The 21,287-nt window shown below is 45.1% G+C and overlaps 1 protein-coding gene across 3 annotated transcripts in view; it reads left to right on the top strand.

Annotated features, from left to right (window-relative positions):
- The window catches only part of LOC147673470 (dnaJ homolog subfamily A member 1-like), a 134,514-nt gene extending 115,149 nt beyond the window's left edge, over positions 1-19,365 (top strand). For all 3 annotated transcript variants that reach the window (XM_086947317.1, XM_086947316.1, XM_086947318.1), the window contains exons 7-8: positions 3,047-3,147; positions 17,559-19,365. In XM_086947317.1, coding sequence (XP_086803443.1) covers positions 3,047-3,147; positions 17,559-17,795 — 338 coding nt within the window. In that variant the 3' untranslated portion in view covers positions 17,796-19,365. The remainder of the gene's footprint in view (positions 1-3,046; positions 3,148-17,558) is intronic.
- Positions 19,366-21,287: the final 1,922 nt, after the last annotated feature.

Below are 21,287 nucleotides of genomic sequence, written 5' to 3'. Positions count from 1 at the left end.
TCCATATCAACCTTTTGGAGCTGCGGGCGATTCGTCTTGCACTGAAGGCATTCCTCCCCTCTGTCCGGGGGAGTGTAGTGCAGGTGTTCACGGACAACACCACCGCCATGTAGTACTGCAACAAACAGGGCGGGGTGGGGTCGTGGACCCTCTGCCAGGAGGCTCTGCGCCTCTGGCAGTGGCTGGAACATCAAGGCGTGGCCCTGGTGGTTCAACATCTGGCAGGTTCCCTGAACGCCAGGGCGGACGAACTCAGCCGACGGTGCCTGATGGATCACGAATGGCGTCTGAACTCGGACATGGCGCAAGGCCTCTTTCAGCAGTGGGGAGAGCCTTGGTTAGATCTATTCGCCACAGAAGAGAATGCGCAATGTCATCAGTTCTGCGCGTTGGAGTTTCCAAGGCGGCACTCGTCCGGGACGCTTTTCGTCGCGAGTGGAGTTGCGGTCTGTTGTACGCCTTTCCTCCTATACCACTTCTGCCCAGACTGCTGAATAAGATCAGGTGCGACCGGGCCCCGGTTATCCTTGTGGCTCCGGACTGGGCACGAAGATGCTGGTATCCCGGGCTACTCAGCATGTCAGTCAATCCCCCGATTCGTCTGCCTCTTCGGGGGGACCTTCTGTCGCAGCAGCAGGGGACGGTCCTCCACCCGAACCTGTCCAGTCTCCACCTACAAGCTTGGAGATTGAGCGGCGACAGTTGAGGCCATTTGACTTGCCTCCCGAAGTCTGTAATGTCATTCTGGCAGCCAGGCGTCCCTCCACAAAGTCGGTATACGCCTTCAGTTGGAACAGATTTGTGGCATGGTGCACAGCAAAGGCTGTGGATCCTCTCTTTGAGGTTCTTCTCTTCCTTCTTTCTCTTGCCCAGCAGGGCTCTGCTCTGGGCACTCTCAAGGGCTACCTTTCTGCCCTTTCCGCCTTCTTAAGGCTACCTGATCAGCCTTCTTTGTTCAAGTCCCCCATTGTCAACAGATTCTTAAAGGGCATCACTCATATGTTCCCTCCTGTTCCCTTTGTGATGCCCCAGTGGGACTTGAATCTTGTACTTACTTATCTAATGTGTGCTCCCTTTGAGCCGCTCCATAACTGGTCTCTCCGTCTTCTTACCTTGAAGACTGCTTTCCTGGTTGCCATCACCTCTGCCAGGAGAGTGAGTGAGCTCCAGACTCTTTCTTCGACACCTCCTTTCCTCTCTGTTCATCCGTACAAGGTTGTGTTGCGGACGAGACCTTCATTCCTACCCAAGGTTGTCACGGCCTTCCACATTGGGCAGTCCATTACCTTGCCCACCTTCTTTCCGCCTCCGCATCCCTCGAAAGAGGAAGAGAGGCTCCACCGTCTGGACCCAAAACGTGCGCTCTCTTACTATCTGGATCGCACACGCCAGTTCCGGGTGGATGACCAACTCTTTGTTGGTTACGTGGGCGCGAAGAAGGGAAAGGCGGTGCACAAGCGTACCATCTCGCGGTGGATCATCTGGTGTATCCAGGCGTGTTACTCCTTGGCGAAGTAGGAACCCCCTGTGGGTCTACAGGCTCATTCTACTCTGGCCACGGCGACTACAACTGCCCTGGGCCAAGGAATACCCTTGCAAGATATTTGCCAGGCAGCTACGTGGGCCTCGCTGCACACGTTTGCGAGACATTATTGCCTGGACAGCCAAGTCCGGAGGGATGGCTTCTTTGGCCGTTCTGTCCTCCAGGACTTTCTGGTGTGATTATTGGTTCGCAGACCCACCACCGGGGTTGGTATTGCTGGGGTATCTATTCTAAGGTAAGGAATCGATCACTAACGTGTCTCTTTCAGATGCACAAGTTACTACTTGTGTAACGATATATCTGTAAGAGACATTAGTTAGTGATAGATTCCTTACCGACCCACCCATCCTCCCCGTTCTGCGAACCGATATCTAGGGTTAAGGCCATCCCCTTTCAGGGCTCTAGTTTCATGGCACCAGTGTTGGTTCTATCATGGCTCTGCGTATCTGGCGCGGAAAAGCTGTGTATCAGAACTGACGTCAGCGCGCATGGGCGGCGTCTTAGTACTCCGACTTCATTCCGGCGCTAACGACGCCGATGACTGACGCGGAGCCACGGACGACGCCTGCCAGCGCGCAGGGGTATTGCTACGCAAAATTTTCCGGATCCAGTCTGACGCCTGGGGATATTCTAAGGTAAGGAATCTATCATTAACTAATGTCTCTTACAGATAGATCTGTAAGAGACACTTGCGGTCCACCCTCCTCCCCTCTGAGGCTCTCTTTATTTCTTGGCTCTATATTTCTCGTGTGCTATGAAAATCTGATACCGGAGCCTCTGAGGAGAACATTCTAAGAGGGTGCTGATGCCTGATTGGCCGGAATTTGGACCAAAACATAATGACTGATATCTTAGAAGTGATATGTTTTGCTGACTCTCTAGGGCATGTGTATCAGCAAGTACTGCATCCAGAGAGTGATTGTATACTAGCATATGAAGATTGGCATACGACTTGCCCATACCGCTGCAACAAGGCATTGACGATGCAGATTGTAAAACTGTCTGAATACACGATGGCAGTAGAGAGAGGCATTTAAAAAAAACATTTTCTCTTGTTACAATTTGTTTGTTTTAACCTTTACTTTGTCTGAGGGCTTATTCAGCTAGAGGAAAACATCACATTGTCGACGTTTGCAAAGCTGCAACTTAGAGGTCCCTTCCGTTTATCCATAGACATTACTTTGTATACTGCTATGTTAGACTCACTCACTTGTTGGACTACTGATGTTTCTTGCAAATCTATAATAAATATAACTTCCAATTATCTACCATTACAGGTGCTATCTATCTATTGTATACTTATGCATATGGCAGGATGAGTTTCTAGAGAAATAATGTTATGGTCAAATAATTTTTTGTTACAATAGATCCACAATGATAATGTCCTCCACAGATTTATTCAGCCATTTCAGAATTATGCAGTAGCAATCCTGGTATTAAGATGGTGTTCAATTCTGAAAGGAATGTATTTCTCACAAATGTCGGTCTTCCTCTTCTTGCCAGGTGAAGTCATCAAGCCAGGTGATGTGAAATGTATTCCAAATGAAGGGATGCCCATTTATCGTGATCCATTCGAAAAGGGGAGACTCATTATTCAGTTCCAGGTGAGACGGAGTAAAAGTAGAATGATGTAGCTCTATACTTTTTATCTTAATATCTATTAAAATAAAATGTCACTAGAATTGTGACTCTGGAACATTAAATGCCTGAAAGATAAGGACCTTTCTGTGTATCTGAGCAGCAGTACCATTGCCACCGTAAATCAAAAGCTGTATTCAAGTGGTAATGTTTTACAAAAACCTGTTTGCCAGGGGGATTTAAGGAGCCGTGCCACACCAGAAAGCCCTTCCTCTAGAAACATGGTAGGTGAGATGTCCTGGCCTGAAGAGGGGTAATTTCAGCCCAGCACAGAAATGTTAACTGGAAATTAAAACGCCAAAGCAGTGCTCTCACTAATGCATCCTGCCCTAATATTGTTCTGACCACACCGGTCAGGCAGCATATCCCTGGTTCCCCTTTGTGCTGTCACATTTTGAGATTTGTGCTAATAGCAGTGAGTTATTGATGTGGTGTTCAGGTTTTATTCCTGATAGGACATTGTGGCATAGTGTGCCTTTTGTCGCCAGCCTGTTTGAGTTTTAGTTGACCTTTTGCTGTGCTGCCTTACCGGGTCTTTTTTTGACTTGCTATTTCAAAAACAGTGGTCCCATGCATACGGAATACTCCAGCAAAATAAATATAGCCACAGTCTGTTCTATATTCAATTCGACATGTCCAGCCGGACAGAGGTCTCCATCTTTACTTATTAGAATATACACGGAAAAAGGATTCCTTCAGCAGTTCACCGTAGTGGGGCACAAGCCTGTACCCAAGCACATACAGATCGGTACAGTGAGCGAAGCAAAGAACAAAACAGGGCTTTTAGGCAAAAGCAGCAATTTTCTGTAATGTTACAAATGCACAAAAATCTCAGAAGAACACTTTCACATATTCACAATACACGACATTTGAAAGAGGCACACGTCCGGCTCAACCTGAACCTTTCGGGGAATTCATCCTCTGCAATAGAGGCTGTCTATCTTTAGGCATGTATATAATGTCCTGATGATGGCCCCCATGATTTAAAAGTGGGACCGAAACGCCGTCGACCCTTTAAGCACTTTATGCATTAAAATGTAATATATTGTGAATATGTGAAAGTGTTCTTCTGAGATTTCTGTGCATTTGTAACATTACAGAAAATTGCTGCTTTTGCCTAAAAGCCCTGTTTTGTTCTTTGCTTCGCTCACTTTACTGATCTGTATGTGCTTGGGTACAGGCTTGTGCCCCACTACGGTGAACTGCTAAAGGAATCCTTTTTCCGTGTATATTCTAATAAGTAGAGATTGAGACCTCTGTCCGGCTAGACATGTCGAATTGAATATAGAACCGACTGTGGCTACATTCATTTTGCTTGAGTATTCCGTATGCATGGGACCACTGTTGTTTTTGAAATATGTTCCCTGAGGTCCTGTGCTGACTTGCTTGGGGTCCCCTTGTTGGTTGTTATATTTTTTTGACTTGCAGCCAGGTCCTTGGACTTTGTCATGTGTGGCCCAACAATGGGCTTTTCAGTTTGCCATTTGAGACCATTCAATAGGTCTCACCAAGTCAACTCAGTGACTACAATGAGGCTTCATATAGGCACTAATGTTGGTGCTAGGTGCCAGGCCTAACCTGACAACCCTTCGTTGTGTAGTTCTGAACTTCCATCAGCAAGCATTTCAAGAGGACACCTTAGTAGTAGCTTCAGGTAGCCCTGTGGTCTGACCCCCGTGTTCTCTACGGTATACTGTGTGTTTAGTTAATGCTTTAGTGTGAGGTGGCCCTCTGGTGCAGTATTGTCTTTTGGTGATGTCCATTGTGGTCTCACTATTGTCTTGTCACTGTTGTCCTCATCTGGGTGGTCCTGAGTCCTCTGCCTTTGTCAGACCAGTTTGGACTCAATATTGAACACTATTACCTTGAACGTCCTCTCTTGAGGCCCTTTGTCCAGAGTCACTAAGCATTAGATTCACTTGCTTCTCAAATTAATCCATGACTGTTCCACTTGAGCTTGCTTGTAGTGCTATGCCGGTTCACCTAGAACCTCCTTGCTTGTCGTCACTTTTTGCTCTATAATTGCTTTTGATTTCCTCTAGGAACCTTGCAGAGATGTTCACCAAAGATTTTATTTTGAGAATCTGTTAATATTCACCATGACCAAGTTCTGATGCGACCCAGTACTAATGTTCTTCTGAGGGGTATCTGCTTGCATTTCATGTATTAAAGTAATCTGAACTACTCAATGGGGTCTCAGCCAGATTTTTTCTCCTTTATGCACTTATAACTTACCTACCCATGAAAGCTTTTGTCTCCCCTTTCCATGCTATAAGTGCTGGCCTTAATAGTTCAACCTCCTCATATTTTTCATATGAGCACCCTCTGTGCTACTGGTGTAAGGTCTAGCCTCCAACTTCAAGTAACTAAATTCTCGGGAACTCTAAAAGACCTATTGAACTCCTTGTGTGTGGGTTCTGGTAGCTCCGTCTCTGTGCCTGGTTGTGAAACTTGTGGAATTCCCATTCAGGTATGTTTTGGTGAGTTTTCTCGTGCAAGAGCTTCCACTATACTGTGATGTGCCTGGCTAGTCTCTGGCACTTCCATAGTGGCCTACCTGAGGCGCATGTAGCTCTCTGGAAACTTTAAGTTAAAAGGGAAAATGAGTCTAGAGATAGTTATATTTAGCAAAATATTGTCTTTTGTTTGCCATATTGCTTTTATTGCTTTCAGCTTCTTGAGTATAAATTTTGAAATATAGTTAAAAAGTCTTCAAAAGCATGTCTTGTTGCTTTGAATATGTTGCTTATATTTCAGGCCGTCTACTTGCTCAGTAGTAAAAAGGTCAGCACACGTGTAGAGGTCCTAGGGGCATAGTAAGCCTGAGACTTTCTGAGGGCTGAAAAATTACATGGACGTCCGAACATCATGAAAGTTAACATAAGCAAACCTAAAATAGCATTTCATGACCGTACAGATATTGGAGAGTACAATCACTGTTGTACGTGTAATTGTGTACTACACCAACCTGGTGGCACTGGACACGCTGAAAAGAATATATTTCGTTGTGAAAACGTAGTTGTCAAAATAAGCGTGTAGTTATTAGGAGAGAAATATAACAAAAGGCTGTGTGATTATATTATTCTAGGAATCATATCGGACTAGTCCATATTAAGCCATTGAGAAAGGCAAATGTAACTTGGTGTAGCATTGTGCATTTAAATCGTACTGATGGATCTGGAGAGATTGCCAAACGTCACTGAGCAAACGATGAGGAGCATGGCTTGTGGGGGATATGGGATGATGGAGGTCTACAAACACAAGGAAGATTTGTTGACTTGTTTATTAAAGCGCAGTGTCTGTAAAACTTTGGAAACTTTTTTCTTAATAGTCCCACTACTGTAAGCTTAAATCAAGAATTTAGTTGTAGAATGATTGTCTGCTCCCATATGCAGCTGCTTTGTCATTAAATTAAGTTGGTTTTTCTGTACACAAAACCAAATGTGCACTGTTGTCCCCTTCACAAATACACTTGACTACACATACAGAGGGGTGGGCAGACGAATGGGCTCTACAGGCAGACGTGTATGCTCTCGCGTGTAGACTGGCAGGCACTTAGATGAAACAAAAGCACACTTAATTTTTTTCTTCCTTTTGAAATGAAACCACTTGAGTGCATTGCCTACTTTTCATGTTTTTCTGGTCTGGTACTAATGAATTCTCTAGCTGACCTCTACTCCTGCAGTGCATCTTAGTATGACTATTTGCAATTCAGGGTTTATGCACTCTGGATCTTCTGATGCAGTCAATTGTTGCCTGAAACTTCTATCAAGCAATCTTTTGGCTAGAACTCCTCACACAGTTATCTGGTAACATCTATCTGATTTGCAGCAGTAAAGTAATGGATTTTTATCTAGCCAATCATATAACTCTTCACTTTCCCCAATTTACTGAAGAAGGCAGTACTTGTTCTCCTTTATGGTACGCATACCTGTCTAAAACCCAATAGCCATGAGTTCTCCAGCCATCTGATTTGTTATTCCTGTTGTCATTTTGTGACTGACCATCATACTTGTAGTGGTTCCTCGCCTCGAGTCTTTGTCTCATCTTATTGTCCAGGACAGTCTTCAATCATGCTGATTAAAGTTTATTACTCCTGAGAGGAAATCAAAATGTTGCTGATCTTGGCGGGTTTTAGTTCATAGATGGTATGGTAATGCTTAAAGATTTCTCCAGTCATATAGCTCAACCTTCTATCATAGCAGTTTCTGGATGGTGTTCTGTGGTGTGCTTACATCCTGGCCAGAGTGAAGTAGTGAAACAATGGCTTTTACTTTACGTATTTGTTTTATACTGTAATGTATCGCCATCAAGTGCCTCTTTATAGTGCAAGGTGCCCAGACAGTTTAGTATCTAAATGTCCTGCACTGCTGCCCAAAGTAAAATGGCAACCCAGCTGAGTTTTATTTTTTTTATTTTTTAGCTGAACTCTTCCAAAATCCCATTAGAGGGTGGCTCCCCACCTGTGTTCAAATCATCAGGTGTAGTATTTCACACCTGGTGGTAGGAACCAGGACACTGAAATGCTGATAATCTATAAACATGTGTTCGAGGCATGTGTGCTGTAGATACACATGCTTTGCATACTCCAGGCATCTAGTGTTTAGTCCGGGTGTTTGCAAGTTGTTTTTCTTTGAAGTCTTTCCTAGTCACGAGGGAAGGTGACTCCTCCTTTGGGTGATAGTGCGCATGGGCATCGACTCCATTGTTAGATTGTTTTTTACCGCCATGGGATCCGGGCGTGTGTTGCTGCGCTCCAGTACGAACCCGTCCTTCAGGTTCCCCTCGGTGCACAATCCATTGTACCCTCGGTGGTATTGTTATCGTAAGCATTTCCCTCTCTATGCGCATCTATTCAATCGGGAAACTCATCTTCGATCGAAAATATCGTGGGCGGCCTTCAGGCCTAGCCTCGGTCCATTCTTCTGCCGATGGAACGGACTCCATTTCAATTCTGTCCTCTGTGCGGCGCCAATTGCCGTCGTACTGATCTACACCAAGTCTGCAACTTGTGCCTCTCCCCGGAGCACAAGGAAGAAGATTGCGAGGCCTGCCGGTCGTTCCGATCGAAAAAGACTCTTCGAGATCGTCGGGCTCAGCGACTAGAAATGCAGCGACAAAACATTCCACATGCTCTGGATATTCTCAGAGAAGAATCCGAGCATGAAGTGACATCTGCGGAAGAAGAGAAGGCCTTCTCGTCGCAGAATCAGATTCCGATCTAGAGATTATATTAGTCTTAAGACATTCCAGCGGGACAGGTGGTCGTGAGCTACGTTCCCTCTAGGGCGCGCGCGCACCTGCCTGAACATCACCGCGCACCGCCTCGCGTGGAGCGCCCACACAGGACGTCGCGGGAGAGAGTCGCGCCGCCGGCCACTTTAAAGAAGCGAGCGGCGCGGACATCAGGCACTTTTGAATGCGGTGGCGGTGGAGCAGGTAAGGAGGTGGTGGCTGGTGGGGCTTGTGGTTCTTGTGGGAGCGCGTGGCAAACTGTGGCCTTTTGTTTAAGTATTGCTGTTAATCAGAGCCCCTTCACGGGCTCCGATTAACAGCAATACTTTTCTAAACACAGCGTGTACTGTCTCTTTGCTTTTGTTATTAAAGCGCGGGGCAGACTGTGGCCTTTTGTTTAAGTATTGCTGTTAATCGGAGCCCGTGAAGGGTCTCTGATTAACAGCAATACTTAAACAAAAGGCCACAGTGGCTGGGAAAACGAGCGGAACAGAAGGCAAAAGGGGCACAAAAACAGGGAAAAACGAAGTGGGACAGAGGGCAGAAGGGCACCAAAAACGAGTGGGACAGAGGGCAGAAGGGCACCAAAAACGAGTGGGACAGAGGGCAGAAGGGCACCAAAAACGAGTGGGACAGAGGGCAGAAGGGCACCAAAATTGGTACACAGGGCAGAAGGGCACCAAAATTGGTACACAGGGCAGAAGGGCACCAAAATTGGTACACAGGGCAGAAGGGCACCAAAATTGGTACAGAGGGCAGAAGGGCACAAAAAACGAGTGGGACAGAGGGCTGAAGGGCACCAAAAACGAGTGGGACAGAGGGCTGAAGGGCACCAAAAACGAGTGGGACAGAGGGCAGAAGGGCACCAAAAACGAGTGGGACAGAGCAGAAGAACGAGTGGGACAGAGGGCAGAAGGGCATCAAAAAAAAGTGGGACAGAGGGCAGAAGGGCACCAAAAACGAGTAGGACAGAGGGTAGAAAGGCCAAATGAGTGGGGCAGAAGGGCACCAAAAACGAGTGGGACAGAGGGCAGAAGCAGAGGGCAAAAGGGCACAAAAAACGAGTGGCATTTGGCGCCGCAGACACGCACGGTTTGATTCCTGGCTCACATAGCCATGGTTGCAACGCACAGAGACCCTCCTCTGCGGCACACAGAGGAAAAAAATTAGAGAGAACATTGGTCGTGAGTACTAAAAACCCTGTACCCCATAAGCTATCTTCCACTAAGGAGAAGGCTTGGGCATCACCTCTGCCTTCGGGCCTGAGATGACATTTCTGATGCCCCTGCCTTGGGCCTGGCACTGAAACAAGGAGTCTAGCCTTCCGGCATTGGTTCGAGCCGAGACAGATTGTCTTAGAGCCAGAGACATTCCGTTCCGAAAGGCAAATCTAGTTGGGAGCCGAAATCCTCAGTTTCGAAACAAAAGTCCGCTTCAGAGCCAAAAACCTTCTGCGTACAAGGACCAATCCGGTTTGGCACCAAAACCTTTGGAGCTTACATCCAAAGACGATATTTTAAATCCCCCTGAACCAATTTTGGATATGAAAGACAGTGTGGACCCAAAGCAGAAAAAGCTTTACATCAATCCAGACACTGGACATATATTGGCTAAAACTCTTTCCAAAAGGAAAGTCAATTCAGAGGACACTGGATACAAGATCCCACCCCCCCCCCCCCGCCCCCCTCCCCCCCCTTAGAAGAAAAATGACATTGCTACAAGTCCTATCCATTCTACTTGGCCATCCCCACCACCACTTCCACCAAATTCACCTTTACCAATACTGCCAGGCTCAGATCTAAACAGAACACCACAGAGATCTCCTCACACAGAGCCTGATTTAGGAGATGGGGATGATAATGATGACCATGACAATATTCCTTTACCTACAGATCTGTGGGATGAGTATAATATTGATCCACCTATGGATAATGATCCAGACCTATACCCTGCAAAACCGTCCCCTCCAGATGATAATACTTTCTATCTAGAGTTAATTACCAGAGCAGCAGCATATCATGGGGTTACACTGCATCAATGATAATTTTTTATTTGAGACTAGAGTCCTCACACATTTAGCCAAAGTCTCACTATGCTAAAAGGCATGATGAGACATGCAGATAATATTTTAAGGACCCTGTTTGTGCACTAATTGTAACACATAGGGTTGATTTTAAAGCATCCCCCTCTGGTTCAGTTTTTGTTAAAGGACAGCTCCCTCTAGATCCATCGGTAGTTTCAGACGCTCGTAAAAGGGCGAACTCGGACATCTGAGATGCTCCTCCCCCAGATAAAGTCAAAGCTTATTGGCACATCTGGTAAAAGTTAGCTGCTCAAGTTGCTAATCCCTGGCGCATTGCCAACACGCTGGGCTTTCTAGCTAGGTTTGACGGCACACTGGAATGAGATGGAAGGTCTACTTCAGTACTTCCCAGAAGAGCACAATAAAAAGGCACAAGAGCTAGTTCAAGAAGGGAAGCTCTTTTCTAACTCTTCTGTTAGATGTGCTCTTGATGCTGCTGACACTGCAGTGAGAGACGCTAGCACCAGCATTCTCTTACGTTACCGTGCCTGGCTTAGAATTTCAGGGTTTAAACCAGAAGTACAATAGTCTATTTTAAACACTCCTTTTAACAAACCACATCTGTTCAGACCTCAGGTTTGTGAGGCTTTAGAAAAAAGTCGGACATGGCGAAATCCATGGGAGTCCTTCAAGCAGGGGCTCCTTTTGTCGCTCATTCTATAGAGCATGGTCTAAAACTACATCTTCAGACCCTAACACTTCCTCGTACAAGGCCAACATGCAACCCTTTTCCGGTAGAGGTTTCTTTAGGGGAGGGTACAGAGGAAATAATTTTAGAGGTAAGGGCACTTCAACACGTAACTCCCCTTCTCCCAATAAGCAGTGACTTGCCTACGCCTTTCCCAAATCATCTAACACCTGTCAGGGGAAAACTTCAACAATTTCTCCCCATTTGGCAATCCATAACCTCAGACAAATGGTTGCTAAAAATTATAAGCAGTGCTCCCGCCCCCCTTTTCTGCTAAAAATTATCTGACATGATTATTGCCTGGAGCTCACCAGCAATCCTCCCAGCTTTCCACCTCACACTCACAAACTCTCATCAGAACACCTACAGCTTATCAGGCAAGAGGTACAAGCTCTTAACGAAAGAAGCTATAGAACCGGTTCCATTACAGAACCAAGGTTCAGGAGTGTACTCTGTACTTTCCAATCCCCGAGAAGGGCTGCTGCGTAAGACCAATTTTGGATCTAAGGACATTAAATCTGTGGATACTTTCAGAACATTTCTATATGTTCACGCTTCAACACGTCCTTTCATTGCTACAGCAAGGTGATTTTATCTCCACACTAGACTTAATATACGCATACTTTAATATTCTGGTTCACCCAGCTCATCGAAAATACCTTAGATTTGTGATAGCAGTGTCGCTTGGGGAGTGGGAAAGAGACCTAGACTGGTGCCAACGAGATGAAGACGGTGTATAAAAGCAAGGGGTGCACTTAAAAAATGGGAGAAAATATTGGCACCATGGCGTAAGCATAGAGAGACTGGGATGGGGGGGGGGGTTAGAGGGGGGGCGGGATATGTACCGCCCGTGCTCCGGAAGGGTGGAGGGCTTCTCCGATTGACCATGTCTACACACATTGTTCCGAAATATGTCTCTCAGCGCCCTCCTGAAGAAACCCACAGCAGACCCCACTGAACTTAAGAAGTACCGCCCCATTTCGCTCCGACCACTCCCTGCCAAAGTCATTGAGAAAGCAGTCAACAGTCAGCTTGCCACCTTCCTCGAATCCAACAAATCCCTCGACCCTTCACAGTCCGGCTTCCGAGCCAAACACAGCACCGAGACCGCCCTCATCGCAGCAACAGACGACATTCGAACTCTACTGGACAACGGAGAAACAGCTGCCCTCATCCTACTTGACCTCTCCGCAGCCTTCGACAGTCTGTCATAGCACCCTTATACAACGCCTCAACAACGTCGGAATACTAGGAAAAGCATTGGACTGGATCATCTCGTTCCTTGTCTGAAGAACCCAGAGAGTCCGCCTCAACCCTTTCAGATCAGAGGCCATCGAAGTCATCTGCGGCGTACCTCAAGGATCATCACTCAGTCCAACCCTTTTCAACGTATACATGAGTCCCCTCGCATCCATAGCACGCCAACACAACCTCAACATCATCTCCTACGCAGACGACACCCAGCTGATCCTCTCCCTCACCAAAGACTCAAACACCGCCAAAACCAACCTACACGAAGGGTTGAAGGAAGTAGCCGAATGGATGAAGAACAGCCCTTTAAAACTGAACTCGGACAAAACGGAAGTCCTCATCTTAGGATCATCCCCCTCCGCCTGGGACGACTCATGGTGGCCACCGGCCCAGGGAAACTCACCCATACCAACGGACCACGCACGTAACCTGGGCTTCATCCTGGACTCCTCCCTCCCGATGACCAGACAAGTCAACGCCGTCTCCTCATCATGCTTCAACAGTCTACGTATGCTCAAAAAAATCTTCCGCTGGATCCCATTCGAAACAAGAAAGACGATCACCCATGCACTGGTCACAAGCCGACTGGACTATGGAAACACCCTTTACGCCGGAACGACAGCCAAACTACAGAAAAAACTCCATCCAGAACGCCTCAGCCAGACTCATCCTAGACATCCCCCGCCATGTTCACATTTCCAGTCACCTAAAAGACCTCCACTGGCTCCCCGTCAACAAGAGAATAACGTTCCGTCTCCTCATCCACGCACACAAAGCCCTCTACAACCTAGGACCCGAATGCCTCAACACGCGCCTGTCTTTTTACACCCCCAACCGCCAACTACGATCGTCCAAGCAAGCCCTCGCCGCTATTCCACGCATCCAAAGATCCACCACGGGGGGAAGATCCTTCTCCTACTTAGCGGCCAAGACCTGGAACTCTCTCCCCTCCGACCTCCGCCTTACACAGAACCACCTCTCCTTCAGAAAACCACTAAAAACTTGGATATTTGATGAGTAAAGCACCCACCTCCCTCAAGCACCTTGAGACCCTCTGGGTGAGTAGTGCGCTATACAAATTTTGAACTTGAACTTCTCACTGAAAAGGTGCCCCTTGAACCGCTTGAGGCAAATCTTCTCGAACCTCTCTTGTACAACATTTATGTGACAATGCAACGTAACAATGTACAAGTATATGCAATTTCTGAAATGTATGGTCTTCTGAGCAAAACCAATAAAAAGAGTTAAAAAAAAAAAAGCAGATTTGTGATAGCAGGAAAACACACCTGTTCGGAGTACCTGCAGCTCACAGGGTAGTAACAAAATATTTGGCAGTAGTGGCGGCACATCTCAGAAGACAACAGATTCATGTCTTCCCATATCTTGACGACTGGCTCATCAAGGCCGGCTCACACCAAAAGTGTCTACACCACACTCTGACTACATTAGACCTACTCTACCAATTGGGTTTCACGTTCAGTGCTCAAAGGTCTCGTCTTCACAAATGCAGTCTAATCTAGGAGCCACTCTAAACGCTTCCACAGCTCTAGCCACTCCCAATGCACATTCTCAGCAACTGTCACGCCTCTGACAATTTGGCATTGGGCTGTTCATCACAAGGTCCATCTTCTGGCAGAGCATCTCCCAGGTGTGGACAATCAAATTGCCAACCTCCTAAGCAGAAAGCGGCAGCAAATTCACGAGCGGGAACTTCATCCCCAGGTTCTACTTCCATACTTTTAACAATGGGGATTCCCACAAATGGATCTGTTCGCCATAGTAGACAACTCAAAATGCCCAAACTTGCCCTCCAGGTTCCCACATCCTGTATCCAAAGGCAATGCCCTATGGATAAATTGGTCAGGGATATTTGCCTACGCTTTTCCGATTCTCCCTCTCCTTCCATTTCTGGTTCGGAAGCTCAGGCAAACCTCCCTCATACAGATTCTAGTAGCTCCCACTTGGGTTCGTCAACCGTGCTTCACAACACTTTTAGAACTCAGTAGTTCCACATCAAAAGCAACCACATCAAAAGCGACATCTCAATTCCAGTCTTCTCTCGTAGAACCATCGAGAAGTCAGACATCCAAATCTCAAGGAGCTCAATGTAGCGATTTGGCTCCTGAAGTCCTAGAGTTTGAATATCTTACCTTGCCACCAGAATGCATTACCATTCTTAAAGAAGCAAGAAAGCCTACTACAAAAGCATGCTATGCAGCGAAATAAAATAGATTTGTTATGTATTGTACTAATATTGATCCTCTAAATGCATCTACTCAAAATATAATGTTACCTTCTGCATTAACAGCGTTCTGATTTAGCCTACACTTCCATTTGTTTGCATCTTGCAGCAATAGCTGCATATTTGCAAAACTGACATCTTGCTCTATGGAGGGCCTTAAGAGAATAATACCACCCAGGGTACCTCCAGCAGCAGTTGGAATCTAAAGAGTGGGTGAGCTACAAGCTTTAACCTTAGAAGAACCCTTCTTTCAACTTCAGAGACAGGGTAGTTCTTAACACCAACCCAAAGTTCCTTCCCAAAGTGGTTTCTGCTTACCATATCAACCAATTCGTTGAGCTGCCTGTGTTCTTTCTTAAACCTGATTCGGTATAAGAACGAGCTCTTCATACTCTTGATGTCAGAAGAGCACTATTGTACTACATTGCAAGAACTAAAGATTTTCGCAAAACAACTTTTTGCATTTGCTACAACTCACAAGGGCACTCATTTCTAAACCTGGTATTGCAAGCTGGATTGTAAGTGCATTCAAACCTGCTACACTAAAGCTAAAAACTGTATACCTCCTACAGCACACTCCACTCGTTAAATAGGAGCATCTATGGACTTTTTAGGTGACCTCCCTATAGCTGACATTTGTAAAGCAGCAACATGGTTCACACCACACACTTTTACCAAACATTACTATGGATGCGTTAGCACGTCAACAAGCCAATGTAGCCAAGCAGTGCTACAAACATTGTGTCAAACAGATGCAACATCTACTGGTTAGCCACTGCTTTGGGAGAATACTGCTATATAGTCTATGCAAAGCATATGTATCTACAGCACGCATGTCTCGAACGGATTATGCTACTTACCCAGTAAGCATCTGTTCTCGGCATATGGAGTAGTAGATTAACATGCACCCTTTCACATCCCCGGCACTTGAAGCTGTTGCAGTTTTGAATTACTTACATTGCAAAAGCATGGACATCTCCGTACTACACTTACTTACTCAATTCTCACCCTCTTGCGGGAAAATAATCCAACAATGAGTCTATGCCCATGCGCACTATCACTGAAAGGAGGAGTCACCTTACCTCGTCACTAGGAAAGACTTCTTCAAAGAAAAAAATACAACTTTCAAACATCCACACCCAACAGTAGATGGCAGGAGTATGCAAAGCATGTGAATCTACAACTCTACGTGCCAAGTACAGATACTTACTGGGTAAGTAGCATAATCCTTTTCAGGTTATAACTGTATGGAAATCTGATCTGTATTATCCTGATAAGACAGCCCTGATGAGAGCATTTCATTTTCACAGTAGATTGGAGTTATTTTACCAATCTAGACTACACAATCTCTTCTCCTTTTTGTGTTTTTTTTTGTCTGTTTTTATTTGTTTACCTTTCTCTCCCCCTACCCCCCCACCCCCATCTACTATTCAGTTCTTCTTACACATGCTAAAGGAATCTGATAATCCACCTCTTTGCTGCTTTGAAAACCCCACCCCGCCTCAGTCCGTTCTGTTTTTTTAAATGATTGATTTTTAATTACTGGGAGCCTGCATTTGTGCCCCTTGTTTCCCTCTGCTCTTAGTTTCACTTCCACTCTTTTCCATATGACTATCCCACTCTGCTTTTTTCAGTGTAGTAGTCCATACCCATTACTACTTCCCCTATTTTGCTTTTCTTCCTTAACCGTCCACTCATTCTATCTTCTTGTCTTCATCTTTGCCTGGGCACTTGCGGTAGACCTAAATACTGCTGTAACCCTGGGGTTTTGTTTTATTTTTCTTCCGATCTGCACTTTTTACTTTCTCACCATCCTATGGCTTTTTAATGTAGGATATTTTTTTGTTTCCTTTAATATTTGTAAATGATTTTACTTCTGGTCTTTAGCAGATCCATTTCTAGTTTGTGTTAGCAACTTATGTTGAAAAGGCATGTTATCTGTTTTAATTTTGTCAGGAAGAGTTCAGCGGGTCCTTCGACTTATAACAACTGTGCCCCCCTCGCTATGTAACTGCAAGGGAATATTTACACCCTGCAGGTGACTCCCTCCTACTTTATCATGATCACGTCCATACATGAGTTATTTGCACGTTGTCCACTACTCCATCTCCTCTCCATTACCCTCCCCTCCCCTCGCCTCCCTGACCCCCCCCCCCCCCCCCCCAACTACTCTTTCTTTTCCTCCTCCTGTCCCACTGGTTCTCTCCTGAGCTGATTCTCCCCCACATGTTTCCCCCTCAGTTGGGATTTAGGTGAGGTATATGTATGTTAGGAAACTTTAATAAAAGTTTGGAACCATAAAATAATATGTACAATTGACAAAATAACTGTAGGCTCTTACCTTTTGGGTTTGTATTTTGTATTTAGTTACTTTTAGCTGCTAGAACCAGGTTTAAAAGTCCATTGGTACTCATTCTACTATGCCAAAGGTGCACTTGCTTTTCCGTCAGTAGAACTATTTCACGCAAAACTGCAAGACCTAAACCAACTCCACTATTTCACTCTGTCTAAGAGAAGAGACCAGTTTGCAATTGTTTCATATGTTTCAAAAATCGAACATTTTAATTTGGCTACAGTTTTACAAACTATCTTGTTCTGTGCATTTATGCGTATTGCTTGTTGTTGTTTTTGCATGCAACGTATATCACTGACTATTAAAGTCATTAGCCCCCACACTTTAAAGCATTCAAGACCTTCTGATAGCAATGGGGTTGAGTGAAACCTTTGAGACTTGTAACTGTTGTAACTTTATGACTTTGTTTTTGAAGGGTCACTGATCTGTACACAATGCACTTGTAACTTCTGTGGAAGCTTCTTGAGCGTAAATGATGGGTCCCAAGCAGATATAAACTTTTTGTAATAATATCTGTCTTCCCAGGTAAAGTTCCCGGAGACTGGTTGGCTTCCTAAAGACAGCATGCAGCAGTTACAAGACTATTTACCAGCTCATGTGGAGTTCATGACTACAGAGGACATGGAGGAGGTGAAATTAACAAACTTTGATCCACACGCACAACAGAAGCGGCAATACAATGGAGAGGCCTACCACGAAGATGAACATGATTACACTCGTAATCGCCATCAATATCATGAAGCTCCGTGTCAGACATCTTAATGTCCCTTCCACCAGACGGACTATGTACATACCAGGGTTCTTGAGGGTCATTTGATTAGTTCAGCAATTTGGAGCTGTAAGAGTGCCGCTCTGACTTTTATATTTTTTCAGTGAAAGATTTCCCAGTTGCCTCTTTGATCGTCTGTGCCGTAATATATCTACACACCTCTTCAGTGCACCACCATTCCAAACCAAGGATTGTTTTTTGTGGGAGTCACGAAGTGGAGGACCAGAAATCTTAAGCACTGGGTTCTTTTGCAAGGAAAAAGTCCAGTGTAAACTAGCCGAATGTGGTTTCTAAAAACAGAGGCTAATTACATTCCAATATTCATTGGTAGATACTTATTGTTGGGTCAAATTTGAACGCAACCTCAAAAATATTTGACCCTGTTCCCTGTATTTTAATCAGTGTATTTATGTTTAGGTTCTACAAGCTCCTACCTTCTTAAAAGTGAGTTTACGGCTTTTAATTATTTCTAAGGAGCAGCTGGAGAAGCAATCGTCTTACATTGCAATTTGACACATTTGAAATATTCTATTAACTTTTGTGCAGTCTTAGCAATGCCACACTTTGTACTAATACATTAGAAAACGTGATAGTACAAAATATGGGAGAAACATGGTTTCAGAAAAACTTTGAAGCGGAGTACGCACCTTCATCCCTACACCCAGTATGTCAGCCTTATAAGTTCATGCCTTCCCCCAGCCCACGCCCTGCAGTTAAAATTAACAAGTGTTGGCATTTGAAGCTGCCATACCTAAGCACTAGGTAGTGTATTAACATTTGGCCATAGGGTCCCTGTTTGATAAATGCTTTATTCGGTTTTACACCGTAGAACATTTGCACATATGATCTGGCTGTGTCTGTAGCACTGTTGCATACCAGAGACTGTCTCTAGTGTCTTCTGAACAGTGCAGCTACAGAAATTAGTCCTGATAAGCAGACCGGTTGGTGAATCGGTAGACTAAAAATGGTTGGTGTACCCAGTTTTTGACAAACTTAAATGGATCCAGAAGCTATATAAGCATTTCTTTCCTGTGGGCAATTCTTGTTTTTCCTTCCTATGGAAGCGATTTCACTCTCCTCTCTTTGAAAACTTAAGATACAGAGCATAACTGCATCTTAATGATGTTTGGAGATTTTGAACGCTTTCGAGTTTATCATGAACTGTAATCCATTTATATGACAAGTTCCCTATTGAAATGTGATGCTGGTCTTCTCACTAATCATCTACGCATCTGGGAGCTTAGTGGGACGTTTCACTTTGTATTTGCAAAGATTGACCTACACTGGAGGAATGGATGTTGGAACGACAATGCAAAGATCTGGCCATCAGTCTTACCAGTTTACAAATTAATACCATGCTCTTGGGATACTTTACATGTTAATATGTGAAACCAGGTCAGGGAAGAAAGCTCCCCAAAAATACTATTTATCTTCTGCCCTTTCCTCCCACTGCAGCCTTGTAGGTAACTTAATATTCTTTTGTTTTTGTATTCATAGTTTTTTGTTTGCCTGTATAATTGACTTGTCCTTGGAAATGCTAGATTAAAGGGTATTTCTTTCAAAGTGTCTTGTGGTTTGTATCACTTTCAGCAGAACTCCCCATTCAACCTTTGTACAAGAAGCACACCCAGTTTTACCAAAACTGGCTAGAGAGGAATTGTTTAAATTGTCCTGGTTGCTAATTAATTAGGACAAAATGACACAGGAGTGTCTCTATCGTAGAACCCAGACAGTTTAAGGCACACACTCCTCTTACTGACACACAGCAATTTCCCAGGAGGGCTGCCTCCCAGTTTTTTTGTGATATCCACACAAAATAAGTTTACAAGCAAATAATCTAAATGGCAGTCATTCACACAGTCTTTGGTTATCCTGAAAATCTGGTCTCCCAGTAGGTATACATTGGACTCCACTCCTTGGAACCTGTGTAATTGTGCAGGCACACTTTTTTTTATAGTGTAATAACTAGTATTCATTATGTGCTATTCTAATGTCAATAATATGTATCTTTAATATAAATAATATGCGAATGACCAGTTGCTGAGCCATGCAATGCTGCTCTTGTACCTACTGTGCAACTGGTGATCCTCACAGTATCAGAATGAATGTCCCATCTGATAGATGCTTCTAACTGCAGTTCTTCACCTTTTGAATACTCTCCAGATGGAGAACTGGATCCCAAAAACTTTCGAGCAGTACCCTTTGTGCGCAGTAGGTGGCGTTGTGCGACTTCACACTGACCTGGAAGTGACTAGTGGAGCCACATATAAGCACCACTCACGTGAGCTAATGTCTGTTTCTTTCCTTTTTTACCCCTGGATCTGGAGCTACCCTTCGTCTCTTCACAAGACAAATTTCTTTAAATGTAACCTTAAATACTAGTGTGCAAAGGGCAATGTCGCCTCCTAAAACTTTTCGGTTCAAACCTTGTGGGGCCTGATACAAGCTAATGTGTTTGACTGATTCCCCCACCATGTTTTTCTTTGTTTTGAGTTTGGACTACAACTTCAAGGCCACTTGTGACTGCGCCTTTATCAATCCAAAGCCATCCGGGACCATCAAGTGAAGCTGTAGGTCACCAAACACCAGAAGGCTCCACGCTGTGAGGGGAAGGTCCTGTTCCTGAAGTAGTTTCCACAGCAGATCTTTGTCACAGTCGAAGTCATCGGGTAAGTCCAAAAAGAAGCACCTGAAATCCAAGTGAAACTGGCCCCCTTCCCTCCACTCTCAAACCTGTGAGAAATCGCAAGGGGGTAAACATGACTCTCCCAAACTCCTTTGAAGCTGATTCATACTCCCAGCAACCAGAGTTAGAGTCCTTCAACAACTCCACAGCAAGTCCAGGAGTTCTGTGAAGCTATGCTGCATCTCTTCTGCTCACCGCCCTCTGGTCCAAAGGAACCACCAGGACCTCAGACTTTGATTCCAGTAGTCGGTCCTCCCTCAGTGCGAGATGGAACTTCTGGGCCCATTTCGGGACTGGCACCACCTCTGGTACGTAAGTCTTGTCTTGTAGCCACAACCCATGTTGCAGCGGACATGGCACCAATGCCGACTCGGAACAATGAAGTGCAACCCATAATGCTCTGTGACTCTGATCTAACTCAGGCTTCCGTTATCAATCAAGGAAATTCCCTGATCTCACAGGACTGCTACTTTTTGGCAACCCATCAGACTACTGCACTGGGCTCAGATCTTTCATAGTCTTTTCAGAACAGACTCTGATAATAATCTCCGTGATGAGTTTGCTCAACCATTCACTGAAGATAACTGGTATGTTGAGCTACAGATGCCAATTGACTGGATATTTAGCCGTACACAGGACAGGTCTCTTCACCAGAACCATCAACTCAGGAAAGGGACTCCTTCAGAGTAGAGATGCGAAGGGCTGCTGAGGTTCTTGACCTCCAATTGCCTGTTATGGGGGCAAGGTCCTCCAACCCGGAGAGACTACTACAGAGACCCTATTGCCTTTTAATTAGGCT

This window comes from Lissotriton vulgaris, chromosome 12, assembly GCF_964263255.1.
Source record: "Lissotriton vulgaris chromosome 12, aLisVul1.2, whole genome shotgun sequence".
Taxonomy (NCBI): domain Eukaryota; kingdom Metazoa; phylum Chordata; class Amphibia; order Caudata; family Salamandridae; genus Lissotriton; species Lissotriton vulgaris.
Note: the sequence above shows the minus strand (reverse complement) of the source record. Positions and strands in the feature narration are given on the sequence as shown.